The following is a 19,686-nucleotide window of genomic DNA, read 5'->3' on the forward strand; positions in this document are numbered from 1 at the left end:
TAATTTTTTTTTTTTTTTGTGATGTCTTTACCTGGTTTTGGTATCAGGGAGATGGTGGCTTCATAGAATGAGTTGGGTAGTATTCCGTCATTTTCTATGCTTTGAAATACCCTTAGTAGTAGTGGTGTTAACTCTTCTCTGAAAGTTTGGTAGAACTCTGCAGTAAAGCCATCCGGGCCAGGGCTTTTTTTTGTTGGGAGTTTTTTGATTACCGTTTCAATCTCTTTTTTTGTTATGGGTCTATTTAGTTGTTCTACTTCTGATTGTGTTAGTTTAGGTAGGTAGTGTTTTTCCAGGAATTCATCCATTTCTTCTAGGTTTACAAATTTGTTTGAATATAATTTTTCATAATAATCTGATATGATTCTTTTAATTTCAGTTGGGTCTGTTGTGATGTAGCCCATCTCATTTCTTATTCGGGTTATTTGTTTCCTTTCCTGTGTTTCTTTTGTCAGTCTGGCCAATGGTTTATCAATTTTGTTAATTTTTTCAAAGAACCAGCTTTTGGCTTTGTTAATTCTTTCAATTGTTTTTCTGTTCTCTAATTCATTTAGTTCAGCTCTAATTTTTATTATTTGTTTTCTTCTGCCGCCTGATGGATTCTTTTGTTGCTCACTTTCTATTTGTTCAAGTTGTAGGGACAGTTGTCTGATTTTGGCTCTTTCTTCTTTTTGTATGTGTGCATTTATCGATATAAATTGGCCTCTGAGCACTGCTTTTGCTGTGTCCCAGAGGTTTTAATAGGAAGTATTTTCATTCTCGTTGCATTCTATGAATTTCCTTATTCCCTCCTTAATGTCTTCTATAACCCAGTCTTTTTTCAGGAGGGTATTGTTCGGTTTCCAAGTGTTTGATTTTTTTTCCCTAATATTTCTGTTATTGATTTCCACTTTTATGGCCTTGTGGTCTGAGAAGATGCTTTGTAATATTTCGATGTTTTGGATTCTGCAAAGGTTTGTTTTATGAGCTAATATGTGTTCTATTCTAGAGAATGTTCCATGTGCGCTAGAAAAAAAAGTATACTTTGCAGCAGTTGGGTGGAGAGTTCTGTATAAGTCAATGAGGTCAAGTTGGTTGATTGTTGTAATTAGGTCTTCCCTGTCTCTATTGAGCTTCTTACTGGATGTCCTGTCCTTCTCTGAAAGTGGTGTGTTGAAGTCTACTACTATAATTGTGGAGGTGACTATCTCACTTTTCAGTTCTGTTAAAATTTGATTTATGTATCTTGCAGCCCTGTCATTGGGTGCATAAATATTTAATATGGTTATATCTTCCTGGTCAATTGTCCCTTTTATCATTATGTAGTGTCCTTCTTTATCTTTTGTGGTGGATTTAAGTTTAAAGTCTATTTTGTCAGAAATTAATATTGCTACTCCTCTTTTTTTTGCTTATTGTTTGCTTGATATATTTTTTTCCATCCTTTGAGTTTTAGTTTGTCTGTGTCTCTAAGTCTAAGGTGTGTCTCTTGTAGGCAGCATATAGACGGATCGTGTTTCTTTATCCAGTCTGAGACTCTCTGTCTCTTTATTGGTGCATTTAGTCCATTTACATTCAGCGTAATTATAGATAAGTGTTTAGTGTTGTCATTTTGATGCCTTTTTATGTGTGTTGTTGACAGTTTCATTTTTCCACTTACTTTTTTGTGTTGAGACATTTTTCTTTGTAAATTGTGTGTTCCTCATTTCATAATATTTGACTTTATGTTTGCTGAGTCGTTACGTTTTTCTTGGTTTTTATTTTGAGTTATGGAGTTGTTATACCTCTTTGTGGTTACCTTAATATTTACCCCTATTTTTCTAAGTAAAAACCTAACTTGTATTGTCCTATATCGCCTTGTATCCTTCTGCATATGGCAGTTCTATGCCACCTGTATTTAGTCCTTCTTTTTGATTATTGTGATCTTTTACCTGTTGACTTCACTGATTCCCTGTTTTGAGCATTTTTTTTTTTTAATTAATCCTAATTTGTTTTTGTGATTTCCCTATTTGAGTTGATATCAGAATGTTCTGTTCTGTGACCTTGTGTTGTGCTGGTATCTGATATTATTGGTTTTCTGACCAAACAATTTCCTTTAGTATTTCTTGTAGCTTTGGTTTGGTTTTTGCAAATTCTCTAAGCTTGTGTTTATCTGTAAATATCTTAATATCGCCTTCATATTTCAGAGAGAGTTTTGCTGGATATATGATCCTTGGCTGGCAGATTTTCTCCTTCAGTGCTCTGTATATGTCATTCCATTGCCTTCTTGACTGCATGGTTTCTGCTGAGTAAAAAAAGTAGTCTGAACTTATTCTTATTGATTCTCCCTTTTAGGAGACCTTTCTTTTATCCCTGGCTGCTTTTAAAATTTTCTCTTTATCTTTGGTTTTGGCAAGTTTGATGATAATATGTCTTGGTGTTTTTCTTTTTGAATCAGTCTTAAATGGGGTTCGATGAGCATCTTGGATAGATATGCTTTTGTCTTTCATGATGTCAGGGAAGTTTTCTGTCAGCAGATCTTCAACTGTTCTCTCTGTATTTTCTGTCCTCCCTCCCTGTTCTGGGACTCCAATCACACGCAAGTTATCCTTGATAGAGTCCCACATGATTCTTAGGGTTTCTTCATTTTTTTAAATTCTTTTATCTGATTTTTTTTCAGCTATGTTGGTGTTAGTTCCCTGGTCCTCCAGATGTCCCAGTCTGCATTCTAATTGCTCGAGTCTGCTCCTCTGACTTCCTATTGCGTTGTCTAATTCTGTAATTTTATTGTTAATCTTTTGGATTTCTGCATGCTGTCTTTCTATGGATTCTTGCAACTTATTAATTTTTCCACGATGTTCTTGAATAGTCTTTTTGAGTTCTTCAACTGTTTTATCAGTGTGTTCCTTGGCTTTTTCTGCAGTTTGCCTTATTTCATTTCTGAGGTCATCCCTGATGTCTTGAAGCATTCTGTAAATTAGTTTTTTATATTCTGTATCTGATAATTCCAGGACTGTATCTTCATTTGGGAAAGATTTCGATTCTTTTGTTTGGGGGGTTGTAGAAGCTGTCATGGTCTGCTTCTTTATGTGGTTTGATATCGACTGCTGTCTCCGAGCCATCACTAAGATATAAAAAAAAAAAAAAAAAGATATAGTAGTGATTTATTCTATATTTGCTCACTGAGTCTTATCTTGTTTTGTTTTCTTTCAATATACGTGGATGGGCTACTAGACTGTGCTGTCTTGATTGTTGTAGCCCTTGACTTACTTATGACCTATTACCAGCTGGTTTGGGCTGTTACCAGATATATATGCCTGAGTCCATTCACTATTCTTGAGTAGAATCTGATTTTGGGTCATGGAGTGTGTGATGCACCCTAACACCTATCCACCTTGAGAAGTAGTGGTGATAGTTGTATGCACCAGATTCTATTAGCAGCTGGGGTTCACACTCCAGGGGGGGCAGGATGCTGACAGGCTTCCCCCATGTGTCAGTGAGGTAGGTGTGTCTCTATTCCTAAAGCACCTTCGTGGGAGGGCTCTGCAGCTGTACCTTAGACCCCCAATGCAAGTACCTCTACAGATGGGTAGGTACCTTAGACCCCTAAGGCAGGAGGCTAGGTGGTGTGGGGGGAGCTTCAGCCCTCAGTTCCCTGTTGTGGGTCAGTGAGGGCTCTGTTGAATACGCAGAGATATCAGACCTGGGAAACTTGTTTTTCCAGTATATCCACTAAAAAAAATGCAGTCAGATCCCTATCAGAAATGCCTTTGCATTATAATAGCCACCTTGTTCCGTGTAGGGATGAAAGCCTGAGATATGGATCACATATGTTTGGCTGGAGCTGGTTCTGTGTTTTTAGTCCAGTTAGGGAAGGATTTTTGGTTCCTGGGTTTTTTGTGGTTGCTTCTCTCAGGCGGGAAGAATGGGTTAGGAAAAGACCAAAAAAAAAGGGAAAAGAAAAGCCACGGAGCAGTTCTCCCTCTGGCTCAGGAAATTCCAATGTTAATGAAGCCACCTGGGAAGGGGAGGGGAGGGTTCAGAAAAACAGGAGAGAGTTACACCCCGGAATATAGACAAAGTTATTTATCTTGCTTGGGATGACTATTTTATCTGAGATTCCCGAGGGACGTGTCACCTGTGTGTGCTGGCTGTGTAGAGATTGCCCCTGAGGGTCAGGCCCGCAGAAGCCGCGGTCAGTTCCTCCGCTGCCAGTCCAAAGCCCAGCGTCAAGGTTCCCTGGCTGGGACTCTGCACTCCCGGCTCCAAAACCAGTCGCTGCCTCCCAGGGACTTCTCCCGCCGCTTCGCCTCGCCGTCCCGTGGACCGCCTGGGCTCCCTCCCGAGGTCAGTTCAGCGGGGTAGGGCTGCCGCCTGTGTTTGCACTCTGACAGGATGCCATGCTTAGCTCCCCCGTGCCCATTCCAAAGCCCGGCGCCTAGGTTCCCCGGCTGGGACGCTGCACTCCCAGCTCCAAAACCAGTCTCTGCCTTCCGGGGACTTCTCCTCCTGCCAGCCGCGTCGCCGCACCGCTCACGTAGACCGGCTGGGCCCCCTCCCGGGATCAGTTCAGGGGGGTAGGGCTGCGCCCCGTGTTTGCGCCCTCACAGGATGTTGTGTTCAGCTCCCCTGCGTCCAGTCCTAAGCCCAGCGCCAAGGTTACCTGACTGGGACGCTGGCTCCAGGCTCCGAAAACAGTCTCTGCTTCCCCATAGTTGTTCGTTCTCCGTCTCTGTCACTCAGGTCAACTCTTTAAATCTGTGTTTGTTGTTCAGGGTTCGTAGACTGTCATATATGTGATCGATTCACTTGTTTTTCCGAGTCTTTGTTACAAGAGGGATCCAAGGTAGTGTCTACCTAGTCAGCCATCTTGGCCCCCGCCTCCCCAACATATCTTTATATCTCAACTAGTTCTTTAACTCGATAGAGCTAAGATATATAGATCTTAAAAAAATATATATATATATTTTTTGCTAGCTCTTTCTGAAATCTCCACTTCAAAGTTCAACACCAAAAGGTCCCTTCTTACCTCCAACATTCTGTTTTTGTGTTTTCCTTCTTCGATATTGAGGACCCTGGTTACCAACAACATCAATGTTTTTACTCATTTGCTTTATCCTATTATATTAACAAAATAATTTCAGAATTATTAAACTGATACCACTATAAACGATAGACCTATTAAGTAAATTCAGAATTTCTTTGCAGGTCATTTTGTCTTTAAAATATGTCACACGGTCATAGTATTCCAATTTCTTTGAATTAATTCTTTTTTTTGTGTGGTTTGTTACCACTAAACCAAAAAACAAAACCAAACCAAACCCATTGCCGTTGAGTCGATTCTGACTCATAGCTACCCTATAGGACAGAGTAGAACTGCCCCAGAAAATTTCCAAGGAGCACCTGGTGGATTCGAACTGCTGACATTTTGGTTAGCAGCCATAGCACTTAACCACTCTGCCACCAGGATTTCCTTGTTATCACTAGGGCCATTTTTTTTTTCTATTTACATAAAATTTCCTTTTTTTTCCTCATGCTTTTACATTTTTAACCTTTTGATATTTAATTTTAAGCATTTACATGCTTTCGAAGCTGTTTCTTATATGACCTGCTGAGTGTATGGAGGGAAGTAAATGATAATTAAAATATCTCTGTGACTGGACTATACCAAAAGCAAAGAAGTCTCCTGAATAAACCAAATGCTTAGAAGGCCAGAGTAGCAGGGACAGTGGTTTGGGGACCATGGTTCCAGGGGACATCTAAGTCAATTGGCGTAATAAAATCTATTAAGAAAATATTTTGCATCCCACTTTGGAGAGTGGCGTCTGGGGTCTTAAACCCTAGCAAGCAGGCATCTAAGATGCATCAATTGGTCTGAACCCAGCTGGAGCAAAGGAGAATGAAGATTACCAAAGACACAAGGTAAGCATGACCCCAAGAGTCAGAATGGGCCACATAAATCAAAGACTACATCAGCCTGAGACCAGAAGAACTAGATGGTGCCTAGCTACAATCAATGACTGCCATGACAGGGAGAACAACAGAGAATACCTGAAGGAGCAGGGGATCAGTGGGATGCAGACCCCAAATTCTCATAAAAGACCAGACTTGATGGTCTGACTGAGACCAGAGGCATCCCGGAGGTCATGGTCCCCAGAGCTTCTATTAGCCCAAGACAGGAACCATTCTTGAAGCCAACCCTTCAGATAGGGACTGGACTGAACTAGAAGACAGAAAATGATACTGGTGAAGAGTGGGCTTCTTGGATCAAGTAGACACACGATACCATCTGGGCAGCTCCTGTCTGGAGGGGAGATGTGATGGCCCAGGGGCACAGAAGCTGGCTGAATGGATGCGGAAACACAGGGTGGAAAGAAGGAATGTGCTTTCTCATTAGGGGGAGAGCAACTAGGAATATATAGCAAGCTGTATATAAGGTTTTGCATGAGAGACTGACTTGATTTGTAAACTTTTACTTAAAGCACAATAAAAGTTTAATTAAAAAAAAATCTCTGTGACATCATATAAATATAAAAAGGTTACTTAAGAGTAATAACCTTGACAATTCTTAGAGCCAAAAAGATTTGGTTCAGAAGAGGATTTCAAAATGTGACCAGAATACTGTGTCAGATTTTCTTTAAGAAAACTTTCCTGTGATTTCCACTTAGTACCTGTATGGTCTTCTTTAATGGAGGAGTAGGGTATTATTTACTTATAGAGTTATGAAATAGTTGATTTTCTAATTGTCAGCCATTTATCTTTGAAGGCCAAATGATTCTCTAAGGTTTTATTAGAGACCACTTAAAGATATTGATGGTAGAACTTGAGTTCGAATTTATATGAGATTAGTCGTTTTTCCTTTGCAGTATCTGTGGATGTCCTTGATTTTTTTTTTCTGCTTTATTGAAATCCAACCCTAGCACAGATCATCACTTTGTTTTATCTGTCTTTCTTCACTTCAGTATGTTAATGTTCCCATAATACAGCTTTTGTCTTTCATATTCAATAACTTTGCAGTGGTTGCCTGTTGATGACCATGGCATTAAACATGACTCACCTATATCTGGCATTCAGAGTTTTCTCGCAACCTTATCTTTCTCAGCTCCAATGAAAGTATTTAATGGGCATCTACCCACTCATACGTGCTCAGAGCATGATGCATTATTTTTTGCTTTATATTGCTATCTCTATGCAGATAAGTTCCTTTATCCTTTGTCATCATGGAAACCTTATACCATTTAATGGTGTCTGTCAATATCTTTTCATCAATCAGTTAACATCCCATGGTGACTCACATGCATTTGCACAAACAAACCTCAATAAAAGGAGTTTTTTGAAAGATTACTACAGACACCCTCACATACCTCTAAGGACAGAAACAAAATATTGCCAGGTCTCTTGAGGACCAGAACTGGAAAATCAAGAATCAGCACTATCTTCGCCATCTCCCTGGGCCAACATAGCCTTATCCTTTTCTCCTTCATCCAGCTTCCCTGTTTTACTGGACTATCATGTTAGTCCCAGTTGTGTACCAGGATCTACTATCCTACCTGTACTCAACTGTAACAATTTCTGTGTTGGTTGAAATTTTCGAGAAAGGGAGGCTCTAATTTTGTCAAAGGAGAGTGGGGATCTTCATGTACACAGAGCTGCCTCTGTCAAGGACCATGGATGAAGCAGTTTTGCTAGAAAAGGCTAGCACAGAGTTGTGACAGCTGATGGATATTATGATTTACCATCTATTCTTTATTAAAAGGGAAAGAGAACAAAAGTAGTACTTATCAACTTGCAAGATGATTTTATTTAAGGTGCAATAGAAAATATTTTTATAATTTAGAAACTCTGATGTCCTCAGATATGCTGTGGAAAATCAAAGAGGATGTCACAATAAAACTGCTTCATAATAGATTCATTTGAATTTTTATCTACTAATATAAAAAAGACATATGATAGAGGACACAATAATTTTACAAATCGATAGCTACTCTTTAGAAAATATTTCCTTTCTTGGACACAAACCTAATTACAATGACAATCTTCTTTTTTATCTTCTTCCTCTCCAGTTTTGCAGATTCCAACTGTTAGCAAAAATGTTTCTACCAAAGGCCCAGAAAAGTCAAAACAACCTGGAAGCACTGATTGTTTTACAGGTAATTAAAATTAGGATAACCTGTATTTTCAAAAAAATTTTGAAGATACTTTTTATCTTGCCCTTTTGGTAAAATGTTTGTTTGCTTTTGCAGAATTAAATGTAATGAATAAAATAAAGAAGAATAAACTGTCCAAAGCGATTTACTTGATGCAGAAAGCTCTTCTACTATTTGAGAAAGATGCAAACTCTATATCTTCACAAGACTTTTTGATGGTAATGATATTTCTTCTTTTAGTCCTGACTTACAAGTTCTGTTACAATGAATGATTTATTTCCCTTTGTTAAAGATAATGTGTTGCCCTTAACATTTCAATAGGAACTTTCAGGTTCACCATATGTAGACTTCTCTTTGAGAAGAGAAACAGTCCTTAGTAGGGGAAACTAATCTGTGTCTCCAGTTCTTAACTCTCCTGAAATGCATGGTGTTCTTTCTCTGTAGGGGCAACCTACATGAGAAGCCAAATAAAAGCAGAAAGACTCAAAATGAGGGAAGTTAGAGGATTTAAGTGACACTATGCTAGTGTAATACATTAATTTCTATGGAATTAAAATGTTTCAAGTCCACTAGCTAAGATTTCTTCTCCCTCAGATAGATACTGCTAGTTTCTGATTTACTATATATCTTAGTTATCTAGTTCTGGTATAACAGAAATACCACAAGTGGATGGCTTTAACAAACAGAAATTTATTCTTTCACAGTCTAGTAGGCTAGAAATCTGAATTCAAGGCCAGCTCCAGGGGAAGGCTCTCTCTCTCTCTCAACTCTGGAGAAAGGTCTTTGTCATCAATCTTCCCCTGGTTGAAGAGCTTCTCAGCGCAGGGATCCCAGGTGCAAAGGACATGTTCTGCTTCTGGTGCTACTTTCGTGTTGGTATGAGATCCTCTTCTCTCTGCACGATTCTCTCTTTTATATCTCAAAAGAAATTGACTCAACATACAACTTAATCCTGTAGATTAAGTCCTGCCTCATTACCATAACTGCCACTAATTCCATCTCATTAACATCGTAAAGGTAGGATTTACATCACATAGGAAAATCATATCAGATCACAAAGTGGTGGACACCTACACAATGTTGGGAATCATGGCCTAGCTGAGTTGCTATACATTTTTGGGGGACATAATTCAATACATAACATTATATTTGGTCTTTCTTTAAATTTGTGGATACTTTTAATCAGTTCTCACTTTGGCCTACAAATTGTTTTATCTCATTACTGATTCATTACTTGTTGATTTTAGAGTCTAACTATCAGAGGACAATCACATCTCCAAGTTACGGAATTTTCTGAAAATTTTGATTGCAGTGGGTTGAGAAGTTAATGGCTCATGAACAGGTAGAGAATAATGTTACAAGTAACTTTGCTGAGAAGGAGAGGAAAAAAGTCATCAAAGCTTGGAGTTACAGAGTTAAAAAAATTAAGAGAGGGGTTTTAAGAGAGAGAATTGAGCATATTCATATGCCGAGATTAAGAGCCAGTAAAAAAAGAGAGAAATTGAAGATTTAAGAGAGCGGGGTTAATTCATAGAGCCAAGTCCTATAAAAAGATTGAAAGCACAGGATTATTCTTCAGTGAAGGGTGGGCTGCAGGGTGAATGAACCCCTTTTTCTCTGATACAGAAGGGAAGGAGGAAGGGACAGATGAAGATATAAATAAGTTTGTTGATGTGAAGGCAGGGAGTTGAGTTGAAGCCTTCTTAACTTAAACATACCATGGCTTGGATCAGGTGCACCTTAGTCCTTGAAGTAACGTCTTTGCTTTTCAACACTCTAAAGAGGTCTTTTGCAGCAGATTTGCCCAATGCCAATGCGTCTTTTGATTTGCTTCCATGAGTGTTGATTGTGGATCCAAGTAAAATGAAATCCTTGACAGCTTCAATCTTTTCTCCATTTATCATGATGTTGCTTATTGGTCCAGTTGTGAGGATTTTTGTTTTCTTTATGTTGAGGTGTAATCCATACTGAAGGCTGTGGTCTTTGATCTTCATCAGTAAGTGCTTCAAATCCTCTTCACTTTCAGCAAGGAAGGTTGTGTCATCTGCATATTGCAGGTTGTTAATGAATCTTCCTTCAATGTAGTACACCATTTGATTTTTTGATGCTGCTTCCATGGGCATTGACTGTGGATTATTGAATGTAATATGCTTACTCCCCTGTTACATTTCTATCTTCCTACCACTGAGAGTGGGGAACATGCTGGAGACCCGGAAGTCTGTTTTCAGTGTTCTCCTTGTGCACCTTCTCTTCAGACTATTTTAACTGGTCTGAATTTTCCAGTGTTCTTCTCTTTGTGCTTTTTCCCTTCTATTTCTTAAGTGAAACTATTTTAACTTGGGAAAAGTTATGAGTATAATGTCATGTCAGGATAGACTCATGAGATGTATTTGGAGGCTCTTCTTTTTATGAGGGGTCCACGAACATGTTGAATATTTATCTAGAGGCCCTGAAAGCTTCTGTCACCACCTCTGCTACTCAGTAGTAGTTCTTCAGTCAAGTGTTAGTGTGTAATGATCAGTCCTCAGGGTACTCTCCTAAACAATCCTGTTACGGCTCAAATAATTGCCAAAATTTCTTCCTAAAGAAGACAAATGTATTTCTTTCCCTTGACAATCATTTTCTACTGGGGTGTATTACAGAATGTTCTATGTTATCACGATCTTGTAATAGAGTTATCCACAAATTGGCAACTGGTATGCCACCTGATACCATAAGCCTGTTTGAAGAGCCTGGATGTTTTTAGAACTCTTAAATAATTCATACCCTGTTTTAGTTTTTGAAAAGTTTCATAATTGTGGATCTGCATAACTTCATCAGATCTCTGTTTTATTACCAACAATTAAAGGTGGACCAACTTGTCACCACAAATGAGGGATAAACCTTTTATAGTAATCTGTTAACTTTCCAAATGAGGTGACCAGCTTTTTTTTTTTTATTATGCAGATTTGTTTTTTCTATCTTGGTCATTTGACCTCTGGAAGTCCATACTGACTTTTTACGCATTATACCACAGGTTTACTATAATGAATTGCACATAGAACTCTGAAATGTCCCTAGTCTTACTTCTGGTGAAATACAGATCATCATGTAGCTTGTACCCATTGTGCCTAGTCCACTTAAGAGTACCCTGGCTGAACATTCACTGTCTTTGAAAATAAGCTTTCTCATTGAAAAGAGGCAGGGATGCTCCTCGGTCTAAATGCTGAGTTATAACGGCCAGAGCGTATATTGTTTTTTTTTTTCTGTCAAGCATCCATTTCCCCTTCCAAACGTCATCTTTTGAGGAATTTCTTCTTCCCCTTTAGATATAATCAGGAGGGACTTTCCAGGGGTCTTCTTTCCTAGCCAAGGTGAAGACAAATGACAAATGACACAACTAGGCCAATTGGCTGCTGCCTCCTTGGAATCTGAGTCTTCAGCAGAGGGATACAAAGATAAAAATAGTTGGCCGTCATTCATTCAAATGGCTGTGTCCTGATCAGACTATTATAGCTGTGTTCTGTAGATCCTTCTACCATTTTGGAGCTGCTTTGGTCCAAACCTGGTTTTCTTGTTGCTTCTGTTGAAAAGAACCCCAACCAATACATCTAGTTTTCTTCTAATTTGGAACCTAAACAAATCAATAGTTGAAATGATCTTAGCAGTTTTAAATTTCTCTACAAAAGCTTTAGCTGTAAGCAAAGAAGCATTATTGATGAGCAGATTATTTTTCATAATCTACACAGACTTTTTACACAGACTAATTGTATGACCTTATTTCATTCTGTTATATGTAGGGTTGCTGCTATGAGTTGGAACCGATTCGACTGAACCTAACAACACAACAGTTTGGAAACAGAGCTAATGAAGTCCAGGGTTTCTAGAAGTTGTAATAACTCATGGCTTTAATATTTCCTGAATTTACTTCTTCATATCTCCTAAATACCACTCTGTTAATTACATTAGCAGTAATTGGACTTAATTATTTTTCCTGTTTCATAGCATTTCAGTCAAATCAATTCTATTTGCTTTTTTGGGAAGAATATATGTGAGCTAATTTTTTTTTTTTTTTCAGAGCTCTTTTCAGCTCTTTTTAATCTTTGATGAATTCTTCCTCATAAAGAGCAAACCCTTTCTGACTCTGGCCCCTTCCCATGAGGCAGATCATGTCTTGACCCCCACGCTTTAAACTACTGACAGATTTTAGCATACTTACATTTTAGGGTTTTTTTTTTTTTAATCTCTTTAAGAGTTGTGGATAAGAAACTTCATGAAGATTGCCTTTCCATGCAACTATTTTAATTCAGCTTTACGTTAAGAGAAGAAGAGTACAATGGTTAGGAGTATAAGGGTTTTGACTTAGAGTTCTGGTTCTGGCACTTACTAGCTGTATGACCTAAGTCTTATTACTTATGCTTGATATGCCTTAATTTCCTCATCTGTAAAATTGGGGTTCTTCGGAAGATTCAGTGAAACGAAGCACTTGGTACAGACTAAGCATTCCATAGATGTTAGCCATTATTATTATTTTTATTACTCTGTCCTCCATATTAAGCACTCTGGAACATTATGCTTTATAATATCAGAACATTTTTGTGTGCTTTGGATATATTTTTCTCTGTTGGACTACATATTTCTTTCTGTGTTTTCTCTTAGATTTATCTTATCATGTGTATATTTTATTCTTAGCCATATTCCTTCTGAGGATTCTTTGACATGATTTAATCTACTTTTGATCTCCTGAAATGTATGCCAAAATGTTGAGATCTGGAATATACCTGAGTAAGGTCTACTAGATTAGTAAATATGGTACTTTATCATCCCAGTTTTGTGATAGTTGTTTACTTAAGTCTTAATCATGCTCTCCAAGGTTGTATTACAACTTGCCATTAGCTTTTTACCGTACTGTGGGTGTTAAGCCTTTATCTAATATGTTTAACATCAATCTGTCCTCATAAGCATTGTATAACTTCTGAAAAGAGGCATGTCTCCATTTCTCTAATGGAAACTATAGGCAGAGAAATTTAAATTCAGACAGTAGTACTTTGAACTTCAGTATTGTTTTGGGGTATGTTGCATTACAAACCACTATTGAAAGAATATTCAGAACTTATTTCCCTCGTGAGTTGTTGTAGAACCCCTTTCCATTGAGGTTCCTTGATTCTTTCCCAGTGTTAGGTGAAGGCTCATTTCTTTCGAGGTTAGTGAGCTCTTCCGATTTGCCAGGCACCATGCTAGGCAGTGGAGGATGTGAGGATATAATAATTTTCCATTATCTGACATGTCATGAAAAACCCTCTTCTTTTTGAACTCTGATTAGAGAATGGTTGTCTAGATTTTGCAGTTGTGATACTTTAGTATTCTAGAATATTGGTGTCATTATGTTCATGTTGGTAAGATTTCCACTGTACTATTAAGCAAGTTAATAAAAGTTACTTAACCTCTTGAGCCAGTTACTGAGTCTTTACCCAAACCAAACTTGTTGCCATCAAGTCAATTGTGACTCATAGCGACCTTATAGGACAGAGTAAAACTGCCCTGTAGGGTTTTCAAGGCCAAAATCTTTACTAAAATGGACTGCCACATCTTTCTCCTGTGGAGCGGCTGATGGGTTCCAACTGATGATCTTTCCATTAGCAGCCGAACGCTTAACCATTCCACCACCAGGACCCCTACTTAATATTTACTTCAATATTATTTTACTTCACTACTTCGGTACCATTTACTTAACCTTATTCTAGGCTCTAAAGCTTTCCATATCTAATAATACCTTGTTCACATGATTTTTGTGAGGATCAAATGAGATGTATGTGAAAAAATGCTGTGGTTAATGTTATTGTGAGAGTAAGAATAATGTTGTTGATCTTCCTGCCTTCAGTATTGTCATGAGAGTAAAATACATGCATCGATGCTAAATAAAGGAATGCTTTAAATTAATTTGATAACTTAAGATGAAATCACAGAATCAGAATTTCTTAATTTTAAGGACTTCAGACATTATTTGATTTACTGATTACCTACTTGGGAAACTTATCTTCCCCCTCTGTCAAAGGAGCAGGTCAGAATCTTTAGAACAGCTTTAAAAAGCTACACAATTATGTAGACAGGATGGGCTGTGTTATGCTGTAGGCTTGTTTCATGCTCACTTACATGGCTATTGAGCCAGTTGGGGTTCCTGCTCCACATGGTCCTTACTCTGGGACCCAGGCTGACTAAGTAGCTTCTGTTGCTGGTCACCATGGCAGAGGGAAAAGAGAACATGTGAAGCAAGCATTGGGTCTTAAAGCTTTTGCCCAGAAGAAGCAAGTATCTGCTCATACTTCATCAGTCAAATGGCCACACTGAACTCCAAAAAGATCATTAAGTACCAGGTGCTTGGAAGGAGAACCAGAATACCTGTGAATAGCAGCTTTAATGCCTCCACAACAAGCTCCCACAGAGATTTAGATCCATGCCTTTGAGGGTGGTCTCCTTTTTGGTGAGCAATCACTGATACAGCCCAGTTCCCATTCCCAGTTCCATTTTGAAATGTGCTTGAACTTTTGGAAGTCCTCTGAAAATGTTATATTCTTTTGTTCTCTGAAAGGCAGTATTAAATTTGGCTGGAATCCTTGAGCCATTTGCTTCCACTTTAGGAATATCTTCTATCCAAATGATTTTTTTTTTTTTTTTTTTTTTTTGGTGAAAGCAAACAGTATGTCAGTGAAGACTAACATACTATTTAGAAAACACATGCTAATAAAGGTGTTTTCTCACAGTGGTGGAAACAAACATACCATACATTAATACAAAGGAATTTAGTATCATTGAAAACAGATTTTAGCTAGGTTGATCTTTTAGGAATTTTATTGGTTGAAAATCAAGAGTGATTCTCTTCTCTGTAATGAGTCATAATTTTTAACTTTTGTAAAAAGGAGACATAGCATTCAGAGTACTAATAATTATCAATCAGTTTTTTTCAATAAAGTCTCTTTTCTTTCCTATCATACATACATACATACATAGGTTTCTTAGCCCTCTGCAAGTGAGATTTCTTTTCCAAACAGGTGGTATATGCCCATCCCTCCATCTTATTTCCTCTCTTCTTAGGAGCATTCAAGGAGAGGGTCATCGATGGCTAAACTCTGTAGACATGACCTCATCACTGCTTCAAAAGGGGAGCACTCCTGACTTGTCCCCCAAATTAACCCTATAGATAATTGATAGTGATGAGATTGATACAATTCTGACTTTCCTTATGGGACACAAGGAAGTGAGCTTTTCCTGTTCTGTAATAGGAATACTGCAAATTAGCAAACATGCACAGTTTTTCCAGCTAAAGAGTAAGAGATCTAAGAATTCTGCAGAGCATTTTATGCTTCTGCTTTTTTCTCCCTTGTTGTTGTTTTTAGGTGCCGTTGAGACGGTTCCGACTCATAATGATCCTATGTAAAAAGGAACGAAACACTGCCCAGTCCTGCGCTACCCTCATGATCATTGTTATTAGTCCGTTGTTGCAGCAACTGTGTCAGTCCATCTCACTGAGGGTCTTCCTTTCTTTCCCTGACCTCCAATTTGCCAAACATGATGTCCTTCTCCAGGGACTGGTCCCTCCTGGTAAACTGTCCAAAGTATGTGAGATATTGTCTCATCATCCTCACTTTAAGGAGCATTCTGGTTGTACTTCTTCTAAGACTGATTTGTTCGTTTTTCTGGCAGTCCATAGTGTATTCAGTATTCTTCTCCAGCACCACAACTCAAAGGTGTCAGTTCTTCTCTGGTCTTCCTTATTCATTGTCCAACTTTCACATGCGTATGAGGCGATTTAAAACACCATGGCTTGGGTCAGGCACACTTAGACCTCAAAGTGACATCTTTGCTTTTCAACACCTTAAAGAGGTCTTTTGCAGCAGATTTGCCCAATACAATGTGTTGCTTGATTTCTTGACTGCTGCTTCCATGGGTGTTGATTGTTGATCCAAGTAAAATGAAGTCCTTGAGGACTTCAGTCTTTTCTCCATTTAGCATAATATTGCTCATTGGTCCAGTTGTGAGGATTTTTGTTTTCTTTATGTTGAGGTGTAATCTGCATTGAAGGATGTAGTCTTTGATCTTCTTCAGTAAGTGCTTCAAGTCCTCTTCACTTTCAGCAAGCAAGGTTGTGTCACCTGCGTAACACAGGTTGTTAATGAGTCTTCCTCTAATCATGATGCCCCATTATTCTTCCTATAGTCCAGCTTCTCGGATTGTTTGCTCAGCGTACAGATTGAATAGGTATGATGAAAGAATGCAACACTGATGCACATCTTTCCTGACTTTAAATCACTCTGTATCTCCTTGTTCTGATCAAAAGACTGCCCCTTGATCTATGTAGAGGTTCCTCAATAGCACAATTAAGTGTTCTGGAATTCCCATTCTTTGCAATGTTATCCATAATTTGTTATGATCCACATAGTTGAATGCTTTTGCATAGTCAATAAAACACAGGTAAACATCTTTCTGGTATTCTCTGCTTTCAGCCAAGATACATCTGACATCAACAATGATGTCTCTCATTCCACGTCCACTTCTGAATATGGCTTGAATTTCTGGCAGTTCCCTGTTGATGTATTGCTCTAACCACTTTTGATTGATCTTCAGCAAAATTTTACTTGCATGTAATATTAATGATATCATTTGATGATTTCCACATTTGATGGGATCACCTTTCTTTGGAATAGGCATAAATATGAATCTCTTCCAGTTGGTTGGCCAGGTAACTGTCTTCCAAATTTCTTGGCATAGATGAGTGAGCACCTCCACCACTGCATCTGTTTGTTGAAGCATCTCAATCAGTATTCTATCAATTCCTGGAGCCTTGTTTTTGCCAATGTCTTCAGTTCAGCTTGGACTTCTTCCTTCAGTATCGTTATAAGCTACCTTGTGAAATGATTGAATGTCAACCAGTTCTTTTTGGTGCAGTGACTCTGTGTATTCCTTCCATCTTTTTTTTGATCCTTCCTGTGTCCATCATTATTTTGCCCATAGAATCCTTCACTGTTGCAACTTGAGGCTTGAATTTTTTCTTCAGTTCTTTCAGCTTGAGAAATGCCAGGTGTGTTCTTTCCCTTTGGTTTTCTAACTCCAGGTCTTTGCACATACCATTGTAATACTTTATTTTGTCTTCTTGAGCTACCCTTGGAAATTTTCTGTTCAGCTCTTTTACTTCATCATTTCTTCCATTTGCTTTAGCTACTCAGTGTTCAAGAGCAAGTTTCAGAGTCTCTTCTGACATCCATTTTGGTCTTTTCTTTGTTTCCTATGTTTTTAATGACCTCTTGCTTTCTTCATGTGTGATGCCCTTGATGTCATTCCACAACTTGTCTAGATCTTTGGTCATTAGTGTTCAATTGTCAAATCTATTCTTGAGATGGTCTGTAAATTCAGGTGGGATATACTCAAGGTTGTACTTTGGCTCCCGTGGACTTGTTCTAATTTTCTTCAGCTTTAACTTGAACTTGCGTATGAGCGATTGATGGTTTGTTTGGTAGTTGGCCCTTGGCCTTGTTCTGACTGATGACATTGAGCTTTTGCATCTTCTCTTTCCACAGATGTCAGTTTGATTCTTGTGTATTCTACCTGGTGAGGTCTACATGTATAGTTGCCGTTTATGTTGTTGAAAAAAGGTATTTGCAATGAAAATGTCATTGGTCTTGTGAAATTCTGTCATGTAATCTCTGATTGTTTCTATCACCAAGGCCATATTTTCCAAATACCAATCCTTCTTCTTTGTTCAGAAATACATGGGGGTTTCCCCCCTTATTCTGTACAAATTAGCTTTTGGGTCAAAACTCCTAAGATCTTTTTCCCTTAGGCTCTAGAAACATGGCGATCATATAAAACATCCCTTTCCACAAGAAGGAACAATTGGCCCAAGGAGATGGCTAAGATTCCTGGCCTGCAAATGCAGAAAAGTTTTCTAAGGTCTCCTGACACAGAAAAATAGAATTAAAAAAAAAATTATCATTACAGATAAATTTTAATCCTGACTAGTGATCTTAGATCTTAATGTCAACCATTCCCAACAAAAAATAAAAATGAGAAGTTAATTCTTATCTCAATTTAGGACAAGCTTCATTATTTTAGGAAACAGTGTATGAAACTATAGTTTTATTACTTACAGTCCTACAGAAGCTTTAAATATTACTTTTATGCAGATGATACCCAAATTCTATCTCCAGTCTTATCCTCTCTTTTGAACTTCAGGCCCAGATTTCCAAATGGAAACTTCGAACTCAGCATGCCTGTTGTATGGGGAAAACAGCATAGGTTATTATGTGAGTTGAGATGGGTTTAAAATTTGGTAGACAGACATTTTGTTTTCTCACTTCCAGGATTTCTTTTCTTTTGTTTGTTAAATCAACTAGAACTTTCAGAACAGAATGGAATAGTGGGCATTCTGTCTTCTGGATTTTATTGACAATTCTTTTAGTGCTTGAAGATTAGCTGTGATTCTTGCTGTTGGCTTAAAACTAATATTTTTTTCTCATGCTAAGGAAAGAGTTTTCCTAGTTTATTGAATTCTTTTTAAATCAGCGATGAATGTTAAAAATGTTCAAATATGTTTTTGGCCATCAAGCACTATAGTCATATATATTTTTTTCATTTGACTTATGTAGATATTTAATTATAGATTAATATTAAATTATCCTGCACTCCTGGAATAAAGACAATATAATTATGATGCATTATTCTCTTACTATATTGCTACATTCAATGTATTTTATTTAGGATGTTTACATTTATATTTATAAGAAGTTTGCTCTTTATTTTTATGTTTAGCCATTTTTCAGGTTTTGTTTTCAAAGCTATAATAACTTTGTAAAATTATTCTAAAAGGTTATCTGTCTTTTCTGTACAGTGGGATTTTTAAAGAGTGATGTAGGAATTATCCATTTTTTTGAGATTTGAAATATTTTGTTTATGAAACAATTTAAACCTGACACTTTCATGGGAAGTAATTTTTGGGTAGCTTTTTGAGTTTCTTCCATCATTATTCATATGTTCAAGTTTTTTGCTTCTTGAGTCAATACGCTGATTTTGTATTTTCATCAGAAATCTTTCATTTTATCTAGAGTTTTAACTTTATTATTTCAATATTCTAGACTACTTAAAAACTTCTCTATCTCTGGTTATGTTTTCTTTCTCATTCTTTAAATATGCATATCTCTTTTTTTCTTGATTTAATCTGGTGGCTATTTTGTGTATTTATTGTTTTTATCCATTAAATTAGATTTGGATTTAATCTTAATTTTTTGTGTCTCCTTTCAATTTTTCTTATGTTTGTTTTGTTTCCTTTTGAGTTGACTGTATTTCCCAACTTCACTTTTGAAACTTATTACCTACTTGTCCTAAGCAGTGATAGCTGAAAACAAATGGAGTAAAAGTGGTGATTACATTTATTTTTCAAATTCACATTCAAGTAATTACAAAGAAAAATGCTGCCCAGTATACCACGATATCCTACATTTGGAGAAACATTGTTTTTTTTTTTAAAGTTATTTCTTGTTTAATAAATTAAAATATTTTAGACTATGAATTTATGTCTGAGTACAACTGTAGTTTCAAGTTACAATTTTTGGAT

The 19,686-nt window shown here is 37.5% G+C and overlaps 1 protein-coding gene across 4 annotated transcripts in view; it reads left to right on the top strand.

Annotated features, from left to right (window-relative positions):
- CFAP54 (cilia and flagella associated protein 54) overlaps positions 1 to 19,686 on the top strand; it is a 499,063-nt gene that overhangs the window by 93,821 nt on the left and 385,556 nt on the right. For all 4 annotated transcript variants that reach the window (XM_049884120.1, XM_049884121.1, XM_049884122.1 and 1 more), the window contains 2 exons: positions 8,019 to 8,105; positions 8,199 to 8,320. In XM_049884120.1, the coding sequence (XP_049740077.1) occupies positions 8,019 to 8,105; positions 8,199 to 8,320 (209 nt within the window). The remainder of the gene's footprint in view (positions 1 to 8,018; positions 8,106 to 8,198; positions 8,321 to 19,686) is intronic.

This window comes from Elephas maximus, chromosome 4 (assembly GCF_024166365.1).
Source record: "Elephas maximus indicus isolate mEleMax1 chromosome 4, mEleMax1 primary haplotype, whole genome shotgun sequence".
Classification (NCBI taxonomy): domain Eukaryota; kingdom Metazoa; phylum Chordata; class Mammalia; order Proboscidea; family Elephantidae; genus Elephas; species Elephas maximus.